The sequence below is a fragment of the Synchiropus splendidus genome, chromosome 8 (genome assembly GCF_027744825.2).
Source record: "Synchiropus splendidus isolate RoL2022-P1 chromosome 8, RoL_Sspl_1.0, whole genome shotgun sequence".
NCBI classification, from domain to species: Eukaryota; Metazoa; Chordata; class Actinopteri; order Syngnathiformes; family Callionymidae; genus Synchiropus; species Synchiropus splendidus.
Window position 1 is genome coordinate 8,304,725 of NC_071341.1, and position 16,384 is coordinate 8,321,108.

Here is a 16,384-nt window from a genome sequence, read left to right on the forward strand (position 1 = left end):
AAAGTGTATTTCAGGTTGTGCTCTGAAACAAGTTCCTGGCATTTTTGGCACCAGCATTGTATCTAGGTTAGAACCAAAGTGGTCATAGCCAACGCACCCTTTCTACCACTCCTGTCCGAGGAATGATCTAGTGCCTGCTTTATACTGATGGATTCTAGAATTTCAAATAACACCACAGACATATATTTTTGTAAGTGACAGCAGAACACCCACAACTGCGGACTATTTTTTTTCTTCATCTTGGATGATCCTGGACGGATACAATCTATCAAGTTGATAATTAGAGGCTGCTCTGTTTTGTCACCGCTCGACGGCGGAATCTGCGCAGATTTGTCCGATTCAATAAACAATTTTGCTGAGTGATGAATCCACGGCAATTTGACAGATCATTTGGGCCTCATCGGCAGCCAACTATGAGCTAAGCAGCTTAACAGATGTTTTAGTTGTCCAGATTTGCATTCTGACACACACTCGCTCACGCGTAAATGGTTTTATGAATACGTGATGTTATTTCCTGAGGAAAGCATGTGTCGTTTTTGCGTGCTATGTGGGTTAGTTCTCTGTCTTTCTCTATTTATTTTTTCCTATGAACATATATCTGAACGTCATGAGTTTGAGTGGAAATGAAGTCTCAACGCAGAAGAGACTTTTTAATGCAGTCATTCCATTGTTTTCTATTATTTTACTTCACTGAGTTGACCTGCTTATTTGGAAATACCAAGCTAAAACACGTGCTTACTGGGTGCATTAGTTTGAAGCTTATACAGATAAAATATATTTCGCTTAGAAGTGGGCAGCGTGGATGCGGTTATTTATACCCGCAAACTATTTACTTTTCTCAGATTCCATTGTGCGCTTTGTGTACTCACGGGTGCACGGCATGGACGCCGGATCCGTTTCCGAACGGAAATATCCCTTATCACAGGCGCAGGAGGTCGACCCCTCTCGGACCGAGTAACTGTGAGGTGGACACTTGGAGCAGGCGCCATCTGTGGCCAGAGCGCGGTAGTAACCAATCTTGCAGGCTGGAAGAGGCAAACAGAGAGAAGCAGGTTTTAATCAGATGGATATAATTGATGTTTGCATGAGAGCACATGTTTTTAAAAATGAATACAGAAGCGGATTTTTCGGCTCGTGCCAAGGCTTGATGTCAAGCCGAGTAAATTCTGACCCGCTGATGAAACATCAAGGGATCAGGTAAATCAGGATTATTTATCATTCTGAAGCCAACTGACAAATCCTCGCGGGCTGCTCTGCCAACCCTCCGTAGAATCACAAATTGTGTTTACAAGATTGGTCATCTTTAGGTTTACCAATAGCGAGATGTAACCATGGCAACGTAAAAGCAAGTAAATACTCTTTTTCATTGTTGCCTGACAAGAGATGTTGTTGTTTTTCCATGTTTCGTACTTATTTATCTGACTAACCATCCGCACTTTCCCACCTAGCCAAACCTGCACTTTATTACTGAAGGCAGAAGCTGAGGGAGAGCATCATGCTGCTCACATAAAGTGGAAGATCGTGTAACTACCTCTTAACTTCACAAAATGCAAGCTATCCCCTGATGGCGAGATGTGAATCTAAATGAAATCAGATCTGCTGGCATTCTGGACCATTTCACCGACAACTGCCAGCACAATTGGCAGACCAGGCGATGTGTCACTCACGCGATCCCGTTTTTACTCTCTGTGCCGAGGTAACGCAAACCCATGTGCAGTGATCACAAATTAAAACAGTTACCCAAGTGACACTTTTCTTACTTTTGGCTGCGCCTTTCCCTTTCCTAGTGAGTGACAGTTTGATTGGACGTCTCGTCTTTCAAGGAGTTTCTCATTCGTCTTTCTGCTTCTATTATAGCCAGGAGAATCTGGCGGAGTTAAATTTCAACCAGTGAGCGCTGAACCAGGAGAAAGGGACAATAGAACAATTCTTAAAGAAGCGCAGCGTAGACAGTTGCAACACGGATTGGGCCAAATAACCCGTCAGTCAATGGCTGTGACGTATGCAGTGGGCGGTCAAAGACGATGAGGTGAGTTTTTGGAGGCTAAAACAAGTGAGCGCATCCACTTTGTTGCAATTTTATCTCATATATATCAAAACTTCAAGAGAGGTAACTGGATTCCTGTACAGTACACACACTGGTTTCATTTGCTGTACACACGGCACATACACTTCAATATGAAAGTGCAGCTGAAAGTCATGTACTTATATGGTACTGATATAAATAAAGCTGGGGATCTTACATACACTAGGAAATGCACATAAACAAACTCCCACATGTGTACACCACACGAAAAACCAAATCAGTGCCTTGCCAGATGCATCGCAGCGAGAGGGAAGTCCATCCCTCAACAACAAAAACACACATTCCACCAACCATTCAAACATGCTTTTCAATTCAAGAAGCCGAGGGACTCCACAAGGCCTGAAATACCATGAGTTCCCGCTCTTGGGGGCATAATGAAGTCAGGCTTTTTGCCCCACAGTCTCCTCTCTCCCGCCGTTGGATTATCATAGCATAGCGTTAGCTGGACTAGGATAGCTGCTACCTGCTGAGCTATTCTTTGCCCTATCCCACTCAATTGAGGCAAAATCCCTGCCGCTTCACTCGCTAACGCTAAGCCATGGATGTGTTTGGATGTAACCACAGGGATCCGTGGTTCTTTTCTTCGCATTTGCAGGAAAAGAATAGAGGCGAGCTGGGAGTTGTTTTGTCTCGACTCTACATTTTTAATTTCTGGTCTCCCCGTTTGAGACTGATGGACGCTGGGATCAGTCTGTATTGTTTTGAAGGTTGCGACCGCTTGACATGGCAAGCTGCTAGTAGGGTCTGTACATGTGCGCTGACCAGGAAAGTGGCCGGAGTTGAGATTGGGGTCAACCAGCTGTTAAAGAGGATGCCCCTTATCTGAAGGCTGGAGGGAGAGTTAATTGAGTCCCATGCTTCACAGCATTCGCGTCTGAGCCTCTTTAGAGAGACACAGTTTAAGATGAGGGCACCTCAAACTGTGTGCAGTTGATGAGTTTTTTAACTTGGCAATTATTAAACCATCCCAGGCAGAGTCCCCACGGGATTTCCTTTAAGTCTTGGTAAAACTTTGAATCTCTCTCAGCCATCTCATGAGCGCCTTCATTCGCGGTTCCCAAACCTGCATCACAGGCGGAATTAGTGTATAAAAATGGGATGTCAACACTTGAGCAACTGTTTATAGCTGCGACTACCCTGCGGAAAGGAAAGAGCAGAATCCAAGGAAGGCGGAGAAATTGCTTTGTATTAGGAGTGGGAGCTTGTGTGAGGCAACAGACCACAGTAGTGGGTGGTCCAAGAGTCCACGGTTCTTGGGAGGAATCTCACTTAAGACCTGCTGGATTTATCACTGGCCGGGCCAGCTGTGGTAAACCCGCAGATGCAAATACAGAGACACACTGACACACGTGTATTTCGTTTTTATGGGATCAGAGTTGAGAGCCCTCATCATATCCTGTCAAACAGTTCTCTGAAGTTGATCCTCGTTTTTTCCAGACTGACTTTTTTTTTCCACCGTGTCTCCAATTTACGCAGTCATCCTAACACTGGCAGTATTTTTTTTTAGCTCTCTGTGTCTCCCACTTGCCCGGGCTTTCACTCGTCAGGTTTCTTTCAGACAGAGAGGAGTCTGTCAGGTGCCAAATCCTGGAACTGAGAGATCAAAGACGGACAAAAGACTAGTGACTTACTGTTCCATTTTGAAAGGGCTAGGAAAATAGAATCCCTCATAGAGAGGGACACATTCCTCACTTCTTCTACCTTGTGGCTCTTCCCCTCATTCAATCGTTCTCTCCGGCTTAAGTCTTTTCTTTTTACCTCTTTTGTCGGAATCTCCTCCACCCCGCGCCCATCCCTGTTGTCTCATCGCGAAATCACACCATGAGGAATGGTAGCAATGCAGGGGGAGGCAGAGGTCGGTGGGAGTTAATGAGTAGTTTTGCCCATGTCCTGCGGATTTTGCTGGCCAAGTGGCTTGTACCACGAATGGAAAAGCAAAGCAGGAGTTGCGGTGAATGACATCACCTGGTCATCTATAGGAAGCGTGCAACAGGGTCATTTATAATAATGGTGGACAATTAAATCGCCCAAAAGGTGGTGTATCATTTGAGCAGGATTCCATTCTCTTTTCCCCTCATTCGCTGAAGTTTTTAATGTGGCTGTTTTTTGTGAAGCATCCTTACATGAAGACTCAGAAAAGCTATCCACCATTGTTCCTGAGAAAGACCGACACTCCTGCTTATGAGGTCCTAGTTGCACGCAGCTAGTGGAGAGCTATTTTGCAACACAGTGCTCAAATACACCAGGGACTGAAAGCATGAGAGTGAACTTACAAAAGCCTTCCAAAATCCCCAGGAAAATAACACCAGCGCACGGTGCACAATAACTGGGCCTTCCCAGGCGGAACAATTGCCTCTCTTATAAAAAAAAAATTAAGCTCAAACTGCCTCTTTTCATGGCGGCACTTTATCTTCTTTGGTTGATGAAAACTTTTTTAGTCATAACAGACACTGAGCGCTCCTCAGACGAGCAGTGAAAGGCGTCTCAACAAAGGCCCGCTGACAAGAAACCAAGCGATCACATTTCAGGACCTGAGGGTACGCAGTTCCTCCCTCCTCTTCACCTCAAGGAGCCTGAACTGAAGATGCTTTACCGCTTCATCCTTCCGCCCCGTGTGTCTCTTACCATTTCTCCCCCTTTGGAAAAATGCTTTTCTGGTCCAGTAAGGTTACTGTTACACTTGTGCTGTGTCTGCCTTCTGGCTGACTGAATTGTGTTGAAAAACAGACACGCTAAGCCACGGAAACACAACTAGCTGACAATTTGTGTCTGCCACTTGAACAGCAGGACAGTGGGGCAGGTTAACTCATTAATCCTGTCACCGAGGAATATTAATCACCCACGGACCCGATGGCGACACGCAGCCACGCTGAAAGCCAAACCCATCAGCATGATGGATGAGAAACACACGGCCACCGAAGATGATCACTGTGATTGATGACGTACACTCCACACATCTTGACCTTGACCCGACAGGGTAAAGGTCCGACACACTGGTGGCACCATCCTTTAAGATGCAAAACCGGCCGAGTCAGGTAGTAGCATCTGGTCCGACATCCTTGTTAGCACTAATGAACGCGGAGGAACAAAAAGGGAACTGAGTTATTGACAATCATTGCTTATGTCAGCAGTTTTTTTTTTTTTTAACACAACGAGTGAATAATGTTAAAAAGATATTCGGGATTAAAATGGCGGCAACTGATGCTTAAAAGCGTCACCTTGCCCTCTATTGTTCAATCATCAATGCTGTTGCAAGCCACCTTTTCTCTCGCACTAAAATCCACCCCGGAGCAGCTCCATTCCCATTGTTAGCTTAAGGACTTATTCCCATGTAACTTTGGGAAGGAAATTATTTGGCATCCAATGACTGAAGCCACCAACATCTGCATGGGCTTTCTTCAGATACCCATCAGTTTCTCTGACGTACAATGGAGGTTCTGCCCAACAAATGAGCCAGTTTCGGAAAGGAGTTGCTCAGTGCCTCCACCTATATTGTTAAGGCTTCATATTGAATAACCGCAAATTTGTACTGAGGACTTCCTGTGCCGCACCGGGTCCACGTTCATACTGACACGTAGACTTCAAGCTTCCCGTCCATTCCTCTCTTCACACAATGGTTATATAACAAAAATCTCAAGCCTTCCGCCCAGGCAAGGCGAGGCCAAATGGGCATAGGGGATAAAGAAGGTACAGCGTGGTGATATGCCAAATAGTCAAGAGAATGTAAATAGGCAGTGAAGGAGAATGGCAGATAAGAGGCTGCACAGATCCATCTTTGTTTGGTGAATCACTGTTTAACTTGGCCCGGCAGGTGGGGGCGACTCAGGTTCCACATTTGCACCCATGCCAGCTCCCAGAGGGTGGTGCAGCTGAAAGCCAGGCAAGGCGCCAAGCCACCAAGGACCTTTTGTGACCCCAAATCCACACAGCAGGTGGGTAATGGACTCATACAATGCATAGATATACACACAAAATGTGACGTACACCTGCACAGCATCAGGTGGGCACGGAAAGCCCTTCAAAGGCCCTCTGGAGGACAGGAATGATAGACGGTAAACAAACTCTTTCCACTTGTTGTTTAAGTCCACTCCTCTTGTGGGGATTTTGAAAGCCTTGCGACGCACATGTGTTTGAGCAGGGAGTGAACTTGGCACTTTCCTGGCTTTGTTTACACGGAAAAGAGCTTCATTTCAATTCAATTATGAAGAAAAAGACGCGGGTGAGTATGCTAATGTTGCTGTGCGAGGGGGACACTCGCATCAGGGACACACCACAAAACAATGGGGAGCGTTAAACTATTCTACTCACAGCAGTCAAGGAGAAAGGGGCAGGAAAGGAAGGGATGTGTGAGGGGAACACACACAAGCCCCAAGAATAGGGCAGAGGAAGAGGAAGTGATAGGGAGGCAGTCTCAACAGAGCCTCATATCCAATTCTGTAAACAAATGTAAAGCACGTGTTGGTCTGTCGCACAGAAGCATAACAAACAACTGCAACACCCACCTGGCAGAATACAACTAGGCTTGTTATGGTGCTGAAACCTACCATCTACCGCAATGTGATCTGTCATACATACGCAAAATATAAATGTGCATTTGTGATATTCACCATTCAGGTTTGGGCAAAGAACAAAATATGTAAATGTGTGGTGAGAAATGAAGTGAATTATGTTTGTTAAAATAAAACACACAAACTTTCACTTTCAAAACTGCCAATTTTTGACTGGAAGAAACACCATTATTTCAAGGTGGAAATGTGTTCAAACTCAAGAATAAAAGTCTACCAGCAAGATATTTACTATATATTTTTGAAAAACACATTTTTTTGTTTGAAGCAGTGGAACTAAATTTTCTTTGGTGCCACATTGCATGCTCAAAGTGTCCTGAGGGACCGTAGATAGTCGTAAAAGTGAAAAATAATGAAGGACTTATTCAGATTTACTATGAATGAGATAATAACTGAGAAGATTTCATCATGAGAATTGAAAAAATTAAAAACATAATACAGAAATTAACAAAAATAAATAAAGTCAATTGTGGAATTTGGATGGAAGTAAATACAAGTGAGGGAAAAAAAAACAAAATAGCAACAGAAACCAAAAAGTTACGTGTCAGTTTCAACAGGAAAGTGAAGACTTATCATTTCAACGCTGCATTTCCCAAGCAACAGACCTTGCTATGAAATAATAACTGCAGAAAAGACGGACTGATATATGCTTCAGCCCATGTGTTGCCATTTGCATGTTGGCTCAATTAATTGGAGTAATGACTCTGTTAATGATACCAGGCCATCTGGAATCACTGTAATGTGAGTCAATCCAGCCAATTCATATTTTTTAAAAATGAAGCCACAGTTTGATGCTTTCATTTTCTGACCAGTTTTCCCCCCAACGAATCCTGCTTATATATATATATATATATATATATATATATATATATATATATATATATATATATATATATATATATATATATATATATATATATATATATAATTATGAGCTCATACCCCTCAAAGCATATCATAAATCCTTCACCCTGGTGCACATAATAGCTGATACGGTGTAATTATGTGTTCATTATCAGATATGATGCGGTAATTATAAAGTCACCACCAAAATATTTGTATCAAGTTTAGCTTCATTTGCTCCCTGAGGTGGATTAAATAAATGAGGGAAACTTCCAGACACACCTGACAATGAAGCACGCACACATCTGTCAGCACTTCAGAATACACACACACACTTTCCAAACTTTCATGACTCCATCGTCTGTGGTCTCAGGGGCAAATCCAACATCAGCCTTGTTGATTTCTCAGAGGCGGCTCGCTGGGCAAAGAAAGAGTGACTGCAGGGTTAAAAAGCCGAGGTATTTTTAGGTTGTTTGTTTAGGTAATCTAGTTGCAGCGCAGAGACGACAGCCTGTCTGGGGCCTGCGAACACCTATTGTGCGTGTGCGCGTGCACGTCCGGGGTGTGTGCCCCGGAGAACACTGTGCACACCATTGTGTCCCGACAATGTGGTCTTCCAAGTCAGAAGCGGCCTCCGTCAGCAAGTCAGCGTACAGCAAATCCGTCTCGGGTCATCGGCTTCTCCACTGTTTGTGTCAACCCAATGACAGTTTTCCGGTCACCACCGAGGCTGTCAATGCTCTGACCTCTGACCTCTGCCGGTGTGTTTCAGACCTCACTCACCAGGCCACTTTCCCTTCGCCTCGCTTTAAAAAAGGGTTGAGGTCACCACTGCGGTGAAGACGGTGTTGGCTCCTGTTTTCATCGACTGGTTTTACATTATCAGTGTGAATTCCAAGTGTGTGTTTCCCTAAACTTTGTGAGCTTCTCTTGCTAACCTCAGGCGAGTTGAACCTGCTCTTGTTGTGAAGAGAGGTTAAAGGCTGTCGCGAGGATCAGGGGAGTCTGCTATTGAGTTACATTTCAGCCTGAAGCTTTATGTACAGACTGAGAAGAAAACCCAGTGTTATTTTTAGTTTTGCTGTTGCCATATAGAACTTTATTTATCTATTTAATAAAAACAATGCTGAAATCCCTGTTATCCCTGCAGCCAACACAGAGAGGTTTCAACTCTAGGGTTTTTTAAAAGTTAAATTAAAGTTCCACGTCTCAAACATTAATATAAAACTGAGTGTCCAGGTTGTAGCCACTGCTTTTTGTATTTTACTCCTTTTCTTCATGGGTTAATGGGAGCTAGAGGTGCGACCAAGAAAACATGAGTTATTAATAGTTGAGAACTGGACTGACACATGTTTGTTTACTTACAACGCAATATATCACTTTCTTCTTGAGTCAGAAATACTGTCCACATAAGTGACCAATATCTGGCATTAATAAATTCCTGGTATGTTATTTCACATTGCTGCAATATTTGCAGAATATAATAAAAAGTTAAGGGGAGAAAATGTTTTCATATTAAAGGAAAAAAGAATGTGGTGTCAAGAGGCTTTGCTGGCATTATTTCTTCAGCGGAGAGACGTTCCAACACTAACAGTGGGATGATTTGAAGCTGATGTGCGACACACACACAGGCGCTGATATTGACAGTAATATGAACCGCAGCTGCTGGAGGTCGAGGCAAGACCACACTGGGCTTGTTCCAAGAGTGATCGCCGTCTGCTCCCGTAACCCCCTCACATCACCTTCCACATCACCGGCCGTTTATCAGACTCTCACGGCAGGAGAGTCATTCATCTGTCTCCCTCCACGCACATTCTGTGTCACACGCAAGACCAGGGATAAATCGACGTGACCCCGTTTCGATCACTTCCCACTCTCTAAATTTCAAATCCTCAATCTGATTTTCTTCTGTCTTCCTCCCCCCACTTCCCTCCATCTCTCTTCATCCCTCACATTCATCCGTGGTAAGAGTCTGTGAGCGATCGTGTCTTTCTCGTCACTCCCCCTTCCAGTAGTATTTGACAGCTCACTGCGGATCAGCGGGGATCAAGGTTTCTAATCCCAGAGACGTGCCCTTGCATGGACACACCTCTGCCTTCGGCCAAAGATCTGCTGCTCCTGGTTGACTGGTGTGCTGAGATCTGTGCAAATCACATTTTCGGCTCCCCTGCAGAGAGGCGGCACGTCCCCCGTGCCCCTGAGATGTGTTTGATTCACATGTGCTTTGCATAATCTTATGTTTGCACATGTACTCCCAGCAAGAGGCCAGCTACCTGAGCTCCGGCTCCTTCATTTCCACCCAGAGTTCATGAAACATAGCAAAGGCGAATGCAAGGGACACATCCATTCTGTGGCGACCACAAATCAGCTATGGACTTTTGCAGCTTTCTAGCAGAGCGTTTCTCGGGAAGATCACTGCTGCTTTAGAGCGTTGGATCCTGAATGCTAAATGAGAAGTGACAGCCGGCAGCTGGTCTTCTTATTTTAGTATAAAAACCGGGAGAAGCTCTCAAGCCTTGAGCGACCAGAGTAATTGGCACCATGATGATGGACATCTTTTATAGGGACGCGGTTTCAGTGTAAAACAAAATCAAGCAGAAACGTATCCGCGACAAGTTGAATTCGGGAGGTCGCTCTTTCCCCATGAAGAGAGAAACGTGTTTATTTTTACAATATGTTTTACTAAAATTGAGATAAAACAAAACAAAAATAAAACGGTAATTTGTTTAAAAAAAAGTGTGATTCTAAATGAACGATGCCTGTTGCATGAAACAGTCAACAGTTCTTTTCTTTTCTTATCTTTCCCAATATTTCAGCAAATATGCCATTTAAATAGCCCCATAATGTCTTGTGCTCAGCATGTTATATCACTTGAAATTTTTTTTATTATTTATTTGAATCAATTATGTGCGGAACACATGGCGGCATAATCTACCTAAACTAAAAGATTAAAAAAACCCTTTAGAGTAGTGATCCTAAAATGATAGATACCTCATGAACGTTCTATACTGGACATTTGTTGAGCATTAGTTGACTTGTCGCTGTTAAAGCTCAACATGTTGCAGCATATTTTGGTACTTTTAGTATGAAGGGTGAACCACAGACAAGATCACATCATGTCTGGACAAGAAACACAGCTACCTGTTGCTCATAACAACAACAACAACAAAATCTTAAGTTGTCACTTTTTCATCGTGCAAAAGAAATGCATGGACTCCATGAATGCTGCAACAGTCATAGCTGTAGAAACTGTGTGACCCTTTTCCTGGCTCTGTGATATAGGTGGCATTTGTGTCATATTCTCAGGTTTCCATGCCGCCACAGTCCCACGTACGATTCACATTTGCGAGCAGAATGAACGGGCGTTTCATTTCCTCCACCAGCCGTGATTATAAAAGGGGGGATCTGAGCTCATTAAGATGGGCACCGCGTCCTGTCACTGGGCCCATCTGATACAGAGCAGCCCTTTATTCCGAGGGCTTTTTGTCATAACCCCGAACTGATTGCCACGGAGCAGCCTTTGATACGGCCACTGAACTCTGCACCCTGAGAAAGAGGACGGTGGCCACGATGCGGAGGAGACCACCTACTCTCTCCCCGGGTGCCAGCTAAAGATACATATCAACTGGAGGAAGAGAGAGAGAGAGAGGGAGCCAGGAAATATCTCCAAGGTGTTTGCAATCAGCCTCCCATTGTCAGACACTGGCCCGTCCATCTGGAGGGCCGCCGTGTCCCCGGGCTCAGATCGCACCGCCAGATTGGAACTTTAATAGAAGTTTATGATACAGTGTGTGATTGCGGGTGCGGACGCACAGGATAAATGCGGGAGCGATAATGGCTCGGACACACACACTCACTGCCTGTGGACGCACACACTCTCGATAAGTAACACATTGCTCCAGATCAAAGGGATTTTGTTGCAATGGTGAACCATCAGATGAAGTGCCGAAAAAACACGGTTGCCAGACTGGAACTAAATCTCTTTACACTTCACTTCCCCTTGTGTTTTTGTTTCCTTCTTGCCTCCCCATCTCCACCTCGTCCTCTTCTCTTGGCGAGAAGGGTCTGTTATGCCTCTCCTGCTGCACAAAGACTGCAGCAGTGGCCAGCGTTCTTTTTTTTTTTTTTTTAAACACCCCCCCCCTCGCTTTCTGAAAAACTATGCCCACTTGATCGCTGCTCTTCTTCCTCGCTGAGTCCGTCTTTCTCTGCCTATACATCTGTCCATCTCTCTTTGCAGCTCTGTTAGCTGTAGGGGGGAAATAGGATGTTCGGAGGATGAGGGGGAAGAAAATTTAATGTGAGCTAAATAGAAGGAAGGGGGCAAGAGAGCAAGAGGGGGAGTGTGCAGGAGAAAATGGAGGGATAAGAAGGGAAACAGCCGGAGGAATGGGAGAACGGCGGGGAAGGATAGATGGAGGGAGGCGGAGTGAAAGGAGTGCAGGGTTGTGTTGGTAGAGCCGGGTATTGATTCAGGGCCTTTTGACATGCTAATTTGCTTGCTGACTGCTTTAATCGCTCGCTCTTCCCTTCACAGGCTTCAAAGAGAGGATGCATCTTAAAAAGAGAAGAGGAGCAAAGAAGAACTCTTCAAAAAACGTCACTCAACTGCATTTATGTCACTTAGAGAGAAGAGCATCTTCCGGCTGGTAATAACTATGTAACTGAGCAGGGTTTATCAGTGACTTGTGTGAGACTATGACTGTCGGCGACTACCTTCTGTTTTTTGGGGGGGGGTTTTTTGGCCAAACAGACATGACTGTACTGATGGTCATGGTCAGATTCCTTATATGGTGAAACTCTGAAATGTTTTCAATGCTGCAGAAACTAAGATTTCCAAAGACACTTGTTGCTTCTCAGGGAAAACAGGAAGTTAAAACATCTATATGAGTTAGTATCCATCAACCTCTTAGTTCTGAACAGCTTGATCAGTCTCACGTCCGATAAGCATTTCTTAGCCAGCCAGGTTAAGGATTTAAAGCACTTAACAAGGAAAGGCCAGCTCACTCCAGCACATCCCACCCAGCTAAACCTCTAAACAAGGCTAAAGCCAGCTTAAACCACCATACTTAACTTTACTTCGGTGACACTTCCTCCACTTCAATATCGCAACCAGTATATGCATAAAATAAAGTTTGGGGCAAATTAATTCATAAGCAGGGTTGCCACCAGGAATTTTTTTTTTTACTTTGTCGGAAAAAAACACAGAGAGAAGCAAGACGAGCTAGAGAAACAAGGGATTGCTGATAAAAAACGCCAGTTTGAATTAAATCTCTCTCCAATCTGCAGCCGTCCTCTCGCTGCCCTTCTCTTAAATAGTCCAACAAGACTGGACAACTTGAGTTCTGTGAGGAACGAACTTCAGTCATTATGATGTTTCTGAATTTTTATGTGAAAAACACGCCAAACACCGACCTGTTCATGTCCACCTCCATGATGTGTTATGTGTTTTCCACGTTCTAATGTTTCCTCTTTGCTAAATACATTTGATCACGTTATTTTTATGATGGTGTGGCGGTTCTCATTAAAGTTGTGGCCGTACACAATCATCGCTTACATGTAGCGGAAGCCCCCAAATGAGGTTACATGTGAAGTTACAGTGAAAATATTGGAAAAACTTTTGAAATTCAGTTTTTCCATAAATTCATCCAGATTTAGCCAGTAAGTTATTAACATGAAAGTACTTTAAAAAAGACTAATATGTACTTATATTAATATTTCAGAAGGAATAAAGACATTTTATGGCATAATTTGATATATTCAAAACACAATATGCTTCTATTTTCTGTGGCAGAAAACTGCCATCACTTTATTTCATCCTGCCTTCAATAAGAACTCGAAGATAAGAGCGCTCTGGTTGGTGGTGGACACCAAAGCTGAAAAGCGCTGCAAGTTGAAATTGAGATTTCATTATTTTCAAGTAAAGAATCGAGTAACTTCTCCTCAGGATTATATAACAATTAGTAAGTTTTGTATTGCAAGGTCAGCAATAGTGGTCTCTCAGTCATCTCAGAAAGATAAGGTCATTCCAATTATTTGGTTGGAGCCTCTGGCTTTCTTTGAAACCAGTGTCCTTGGAATGATTCACTAAAGAGAAATTAAAAAAAAGAAGAAGTAACTCGGGAAGAAAGATAGCTGTTCATGCTTGTTCCACACACACACACACTCAGAGAGCAGTGCGAGCAACGCTGTGGGAGCACTCTAGCCATCCGCCGGGGTCATGCTCAATCACCAATGGCTTCCTGTCCCGAACAGGGCATCGAGAGGAAACACAGAAAAGGGCGATGAGTGTCAAGAGCTGCCGAGGGAACAAACAGTGAGGCACGACGGCAGCCCGAGCAGGAAAAGCATTTCAGCACCTCAGCTAATGGCGAGTGAATTACCAGCCCCTTCTCTCCTGACTTCATCCTTTCACCAGCGCGGGTAAAATTAGAGCGCGCGGGGAGATCCAGACATTTACTCGATTGTCAGGCTGATCAGGATCAGTTGACTACTTGTAGAAATTGCAGCAGGAGAAAAGCAAGACTGGATGGCTTGAGAGACATTTTGTACCACTTTCCTAAATCTGTTGTTCTTTTCTGCTCGATTCCTCGTCGCTATTCAGCAGCACAAAATGAGCCTCTCTGGCAGCAGAGACGGTGCTGAGAACATCCACCTCCACTCCGCTGCAAACTAAGTTCTGTCAATGGAGAGCCATTTTTAAATAGATTAAAATGCAAAACTAAAAGTAATAAATACATAGATGAACATTCGGGATTGAAGTTGAGTTCGCAGGAATATGTTACAATATTGCATATAGATTGTCGAGTAATTTGTTGACAAACATTGTTTTAAACTTCGAAGGAGAGATTTTTTTCCGGCTGAGGACAGGAGGGCTGTGTGGCGTCTGCACTGCCCAGGTATGAAGCTGGAGCAATGAACTGAAATCAAATGAACTTGATGACATGTCCCGTGCATGACAGAAGGAGGACACGTTGAAGCTCGAAGGAATAAGTCCGTGTATCTGAAGTCACCTGGGATTGGCGAGCCAAGAAGAATTACCTGATGAATTTAGGATGTGGCTCCCAGGTGCACGTTTGACACTGTCAACAGGAGGAGTGAGAAAGACCCAGATATAGAGCAGATCACTGGGAAGCAGCTTTATCCCTATGACCTCCTAATGTTGCTCTCAGGTGAGCAGACACTTTCATCGCACGGAAGAAGGTGGTGAGTTACTTGCACTGTTTTATGAAAAATACATTACAGTTCAAGTTAGAATAGTTCCAGCCTCTAAACAGTTTGTGAGAGAGATCTTTTGGAACTTCTATACAGTAGGTTTGATTTCCCCAAAAATAGGGCTTGATAGTGTGTAGGGAGGGACATGCTTTGTAGGGTGCAGTTAGCGGCTTATTTCTGCAGTGTCAAGCGCATCTGCCACCTTCACACTTCATCAAAGTGTAACCCGAGACCACTTTTAGCCAAAAACACTCTGGACAAGCAAATGTTTCTAATGGCAGCCAGAGCTTCTCTCACTTCGTGCTTGCTTCATTGTAATTATTGTTACCCCACAATGACGTTCTTACAAATCTCCCCCACCAGCTTATCAACACCCTCAACTCAGCAGGGGATCCCCTCACCAGATGAGGAGCGAGAGACACCCTGACCCCCGCCCTGCCCCAGCAGAGCACGTTAACGGGGAAAGGGATCCCATATGCAAACAAACAGAGTCCCTTCGTCGTCGATCGTGGGGCCCTGGGACCTCAGCGCCCCTCTTTCCTTGGCCCCGGGTGAGCACCCTTGGCCCACCTCGTGCACTCACACACACACACACACACCGTCTCAGCAGCTGTCAAAACCCTGACGTCTTCATCAATCCTAGAGCCACAGCCTTGTCAGGCACGGCACTAAGATGGATGCATGCCCTGTGACCTCTGCCAGGGGTGGAGAATGCAACGGTCTAGGTACCCCCAAGCCCCCACTGCTTCGCACCTCTTTTACCCCAAATACTGCGCCACGCTCATTCGACTCTGCGGCTGTCCCAAACAATGATGGAGGAGAAGCCATTCATCCTGCGCTGGGAACCAGGGGCCAAGGTGCCCTTGTAACCTCAGAGAGATTCAAAAAACCAAACGCAGACACACAAGTTTATGCACACACACACAGTTATACAGACCGATTGAGCACTGCAACTAGCACTGTGAAGACAATATCCAAAATACTCAGTGTTTTATTGGTAACAGCACCTCTCTTTCCATCTGGCTTTTGTGGAGGCGCTTGGCTTAACGTTGAGAAGTGGAGCTCCCCCCATCCCACTGGAGAATATTAACCAGCTTCTTGTTGCACTTGAAGAGAGACAGTGGCGAGCACCTTTGAACTCTTGAGCCACAGGAGCTGACTCACTGTGACGCCTCAGGCAGTCTCCCAGCTTTGACCATCAAGCCCCTATTTTCCAGCTCAAACACAGGGTGAGAAGTTCTGGGATTATTTCAAACAGATGATCTGAGGCCCAAACTGGCGCTGCTCTCTTAAACAAACTACAGCAGATGCAGCGATATGTGAGCTAAATGGATACATTGGCTTCAAAGACCAAACTGTCAGTTGAAACGCTGGCAGACTTTTTTTTTTGTCGACTGCATTAGTCATTTAAAATTAAGGTTTCCAAAAGCCTTTATTGCTCTGCTGGAAGACGCTGGCCATATTCTTAGCTGTACTTAAAGAGGCAAGATAAGCTGTATACTTCAATGTTTGGATATGAGCTCAGACTCCGATTTGAAATACGATAGAAAGCGTCTAACAACTTTCTGGTCTCTCTCTGTCAAGCCTCACTGTAGCCCTCCAGGAAGACAGAAACCTGGCGCTAACCATCTGAGCCCCGTGTCAAAGGAGGCAGACAGCATTCTTGGAGAATTTT

General features: G+C 44.6%; 1 protein-coding gene across 3 annotated transcripts in view; it reads right to left on the bottom strand.

Annotated features, from left to right (window-relative positions):
- epha4l (eph receptor A4, like) overlaps positions 1-16,384 on the bottom strand; it is a 45,746-nt gene that overhangs the window by 24,042 nt on the left and 5,320 nt on the right. For all 3 annotated transcript variants that reach the window (XM_053872188.1, XM_053872186.1, XM_053872187.1), the window contains exon 4: positions 870-1,025. In XM_053872188.1, coding sequence (XP_053728163.1) covers positions 870-1,025 — 156 coding nt within the window. The remainder of the gene's footprint in view (positions 1-869; positions 1,026-16,384) is intronic.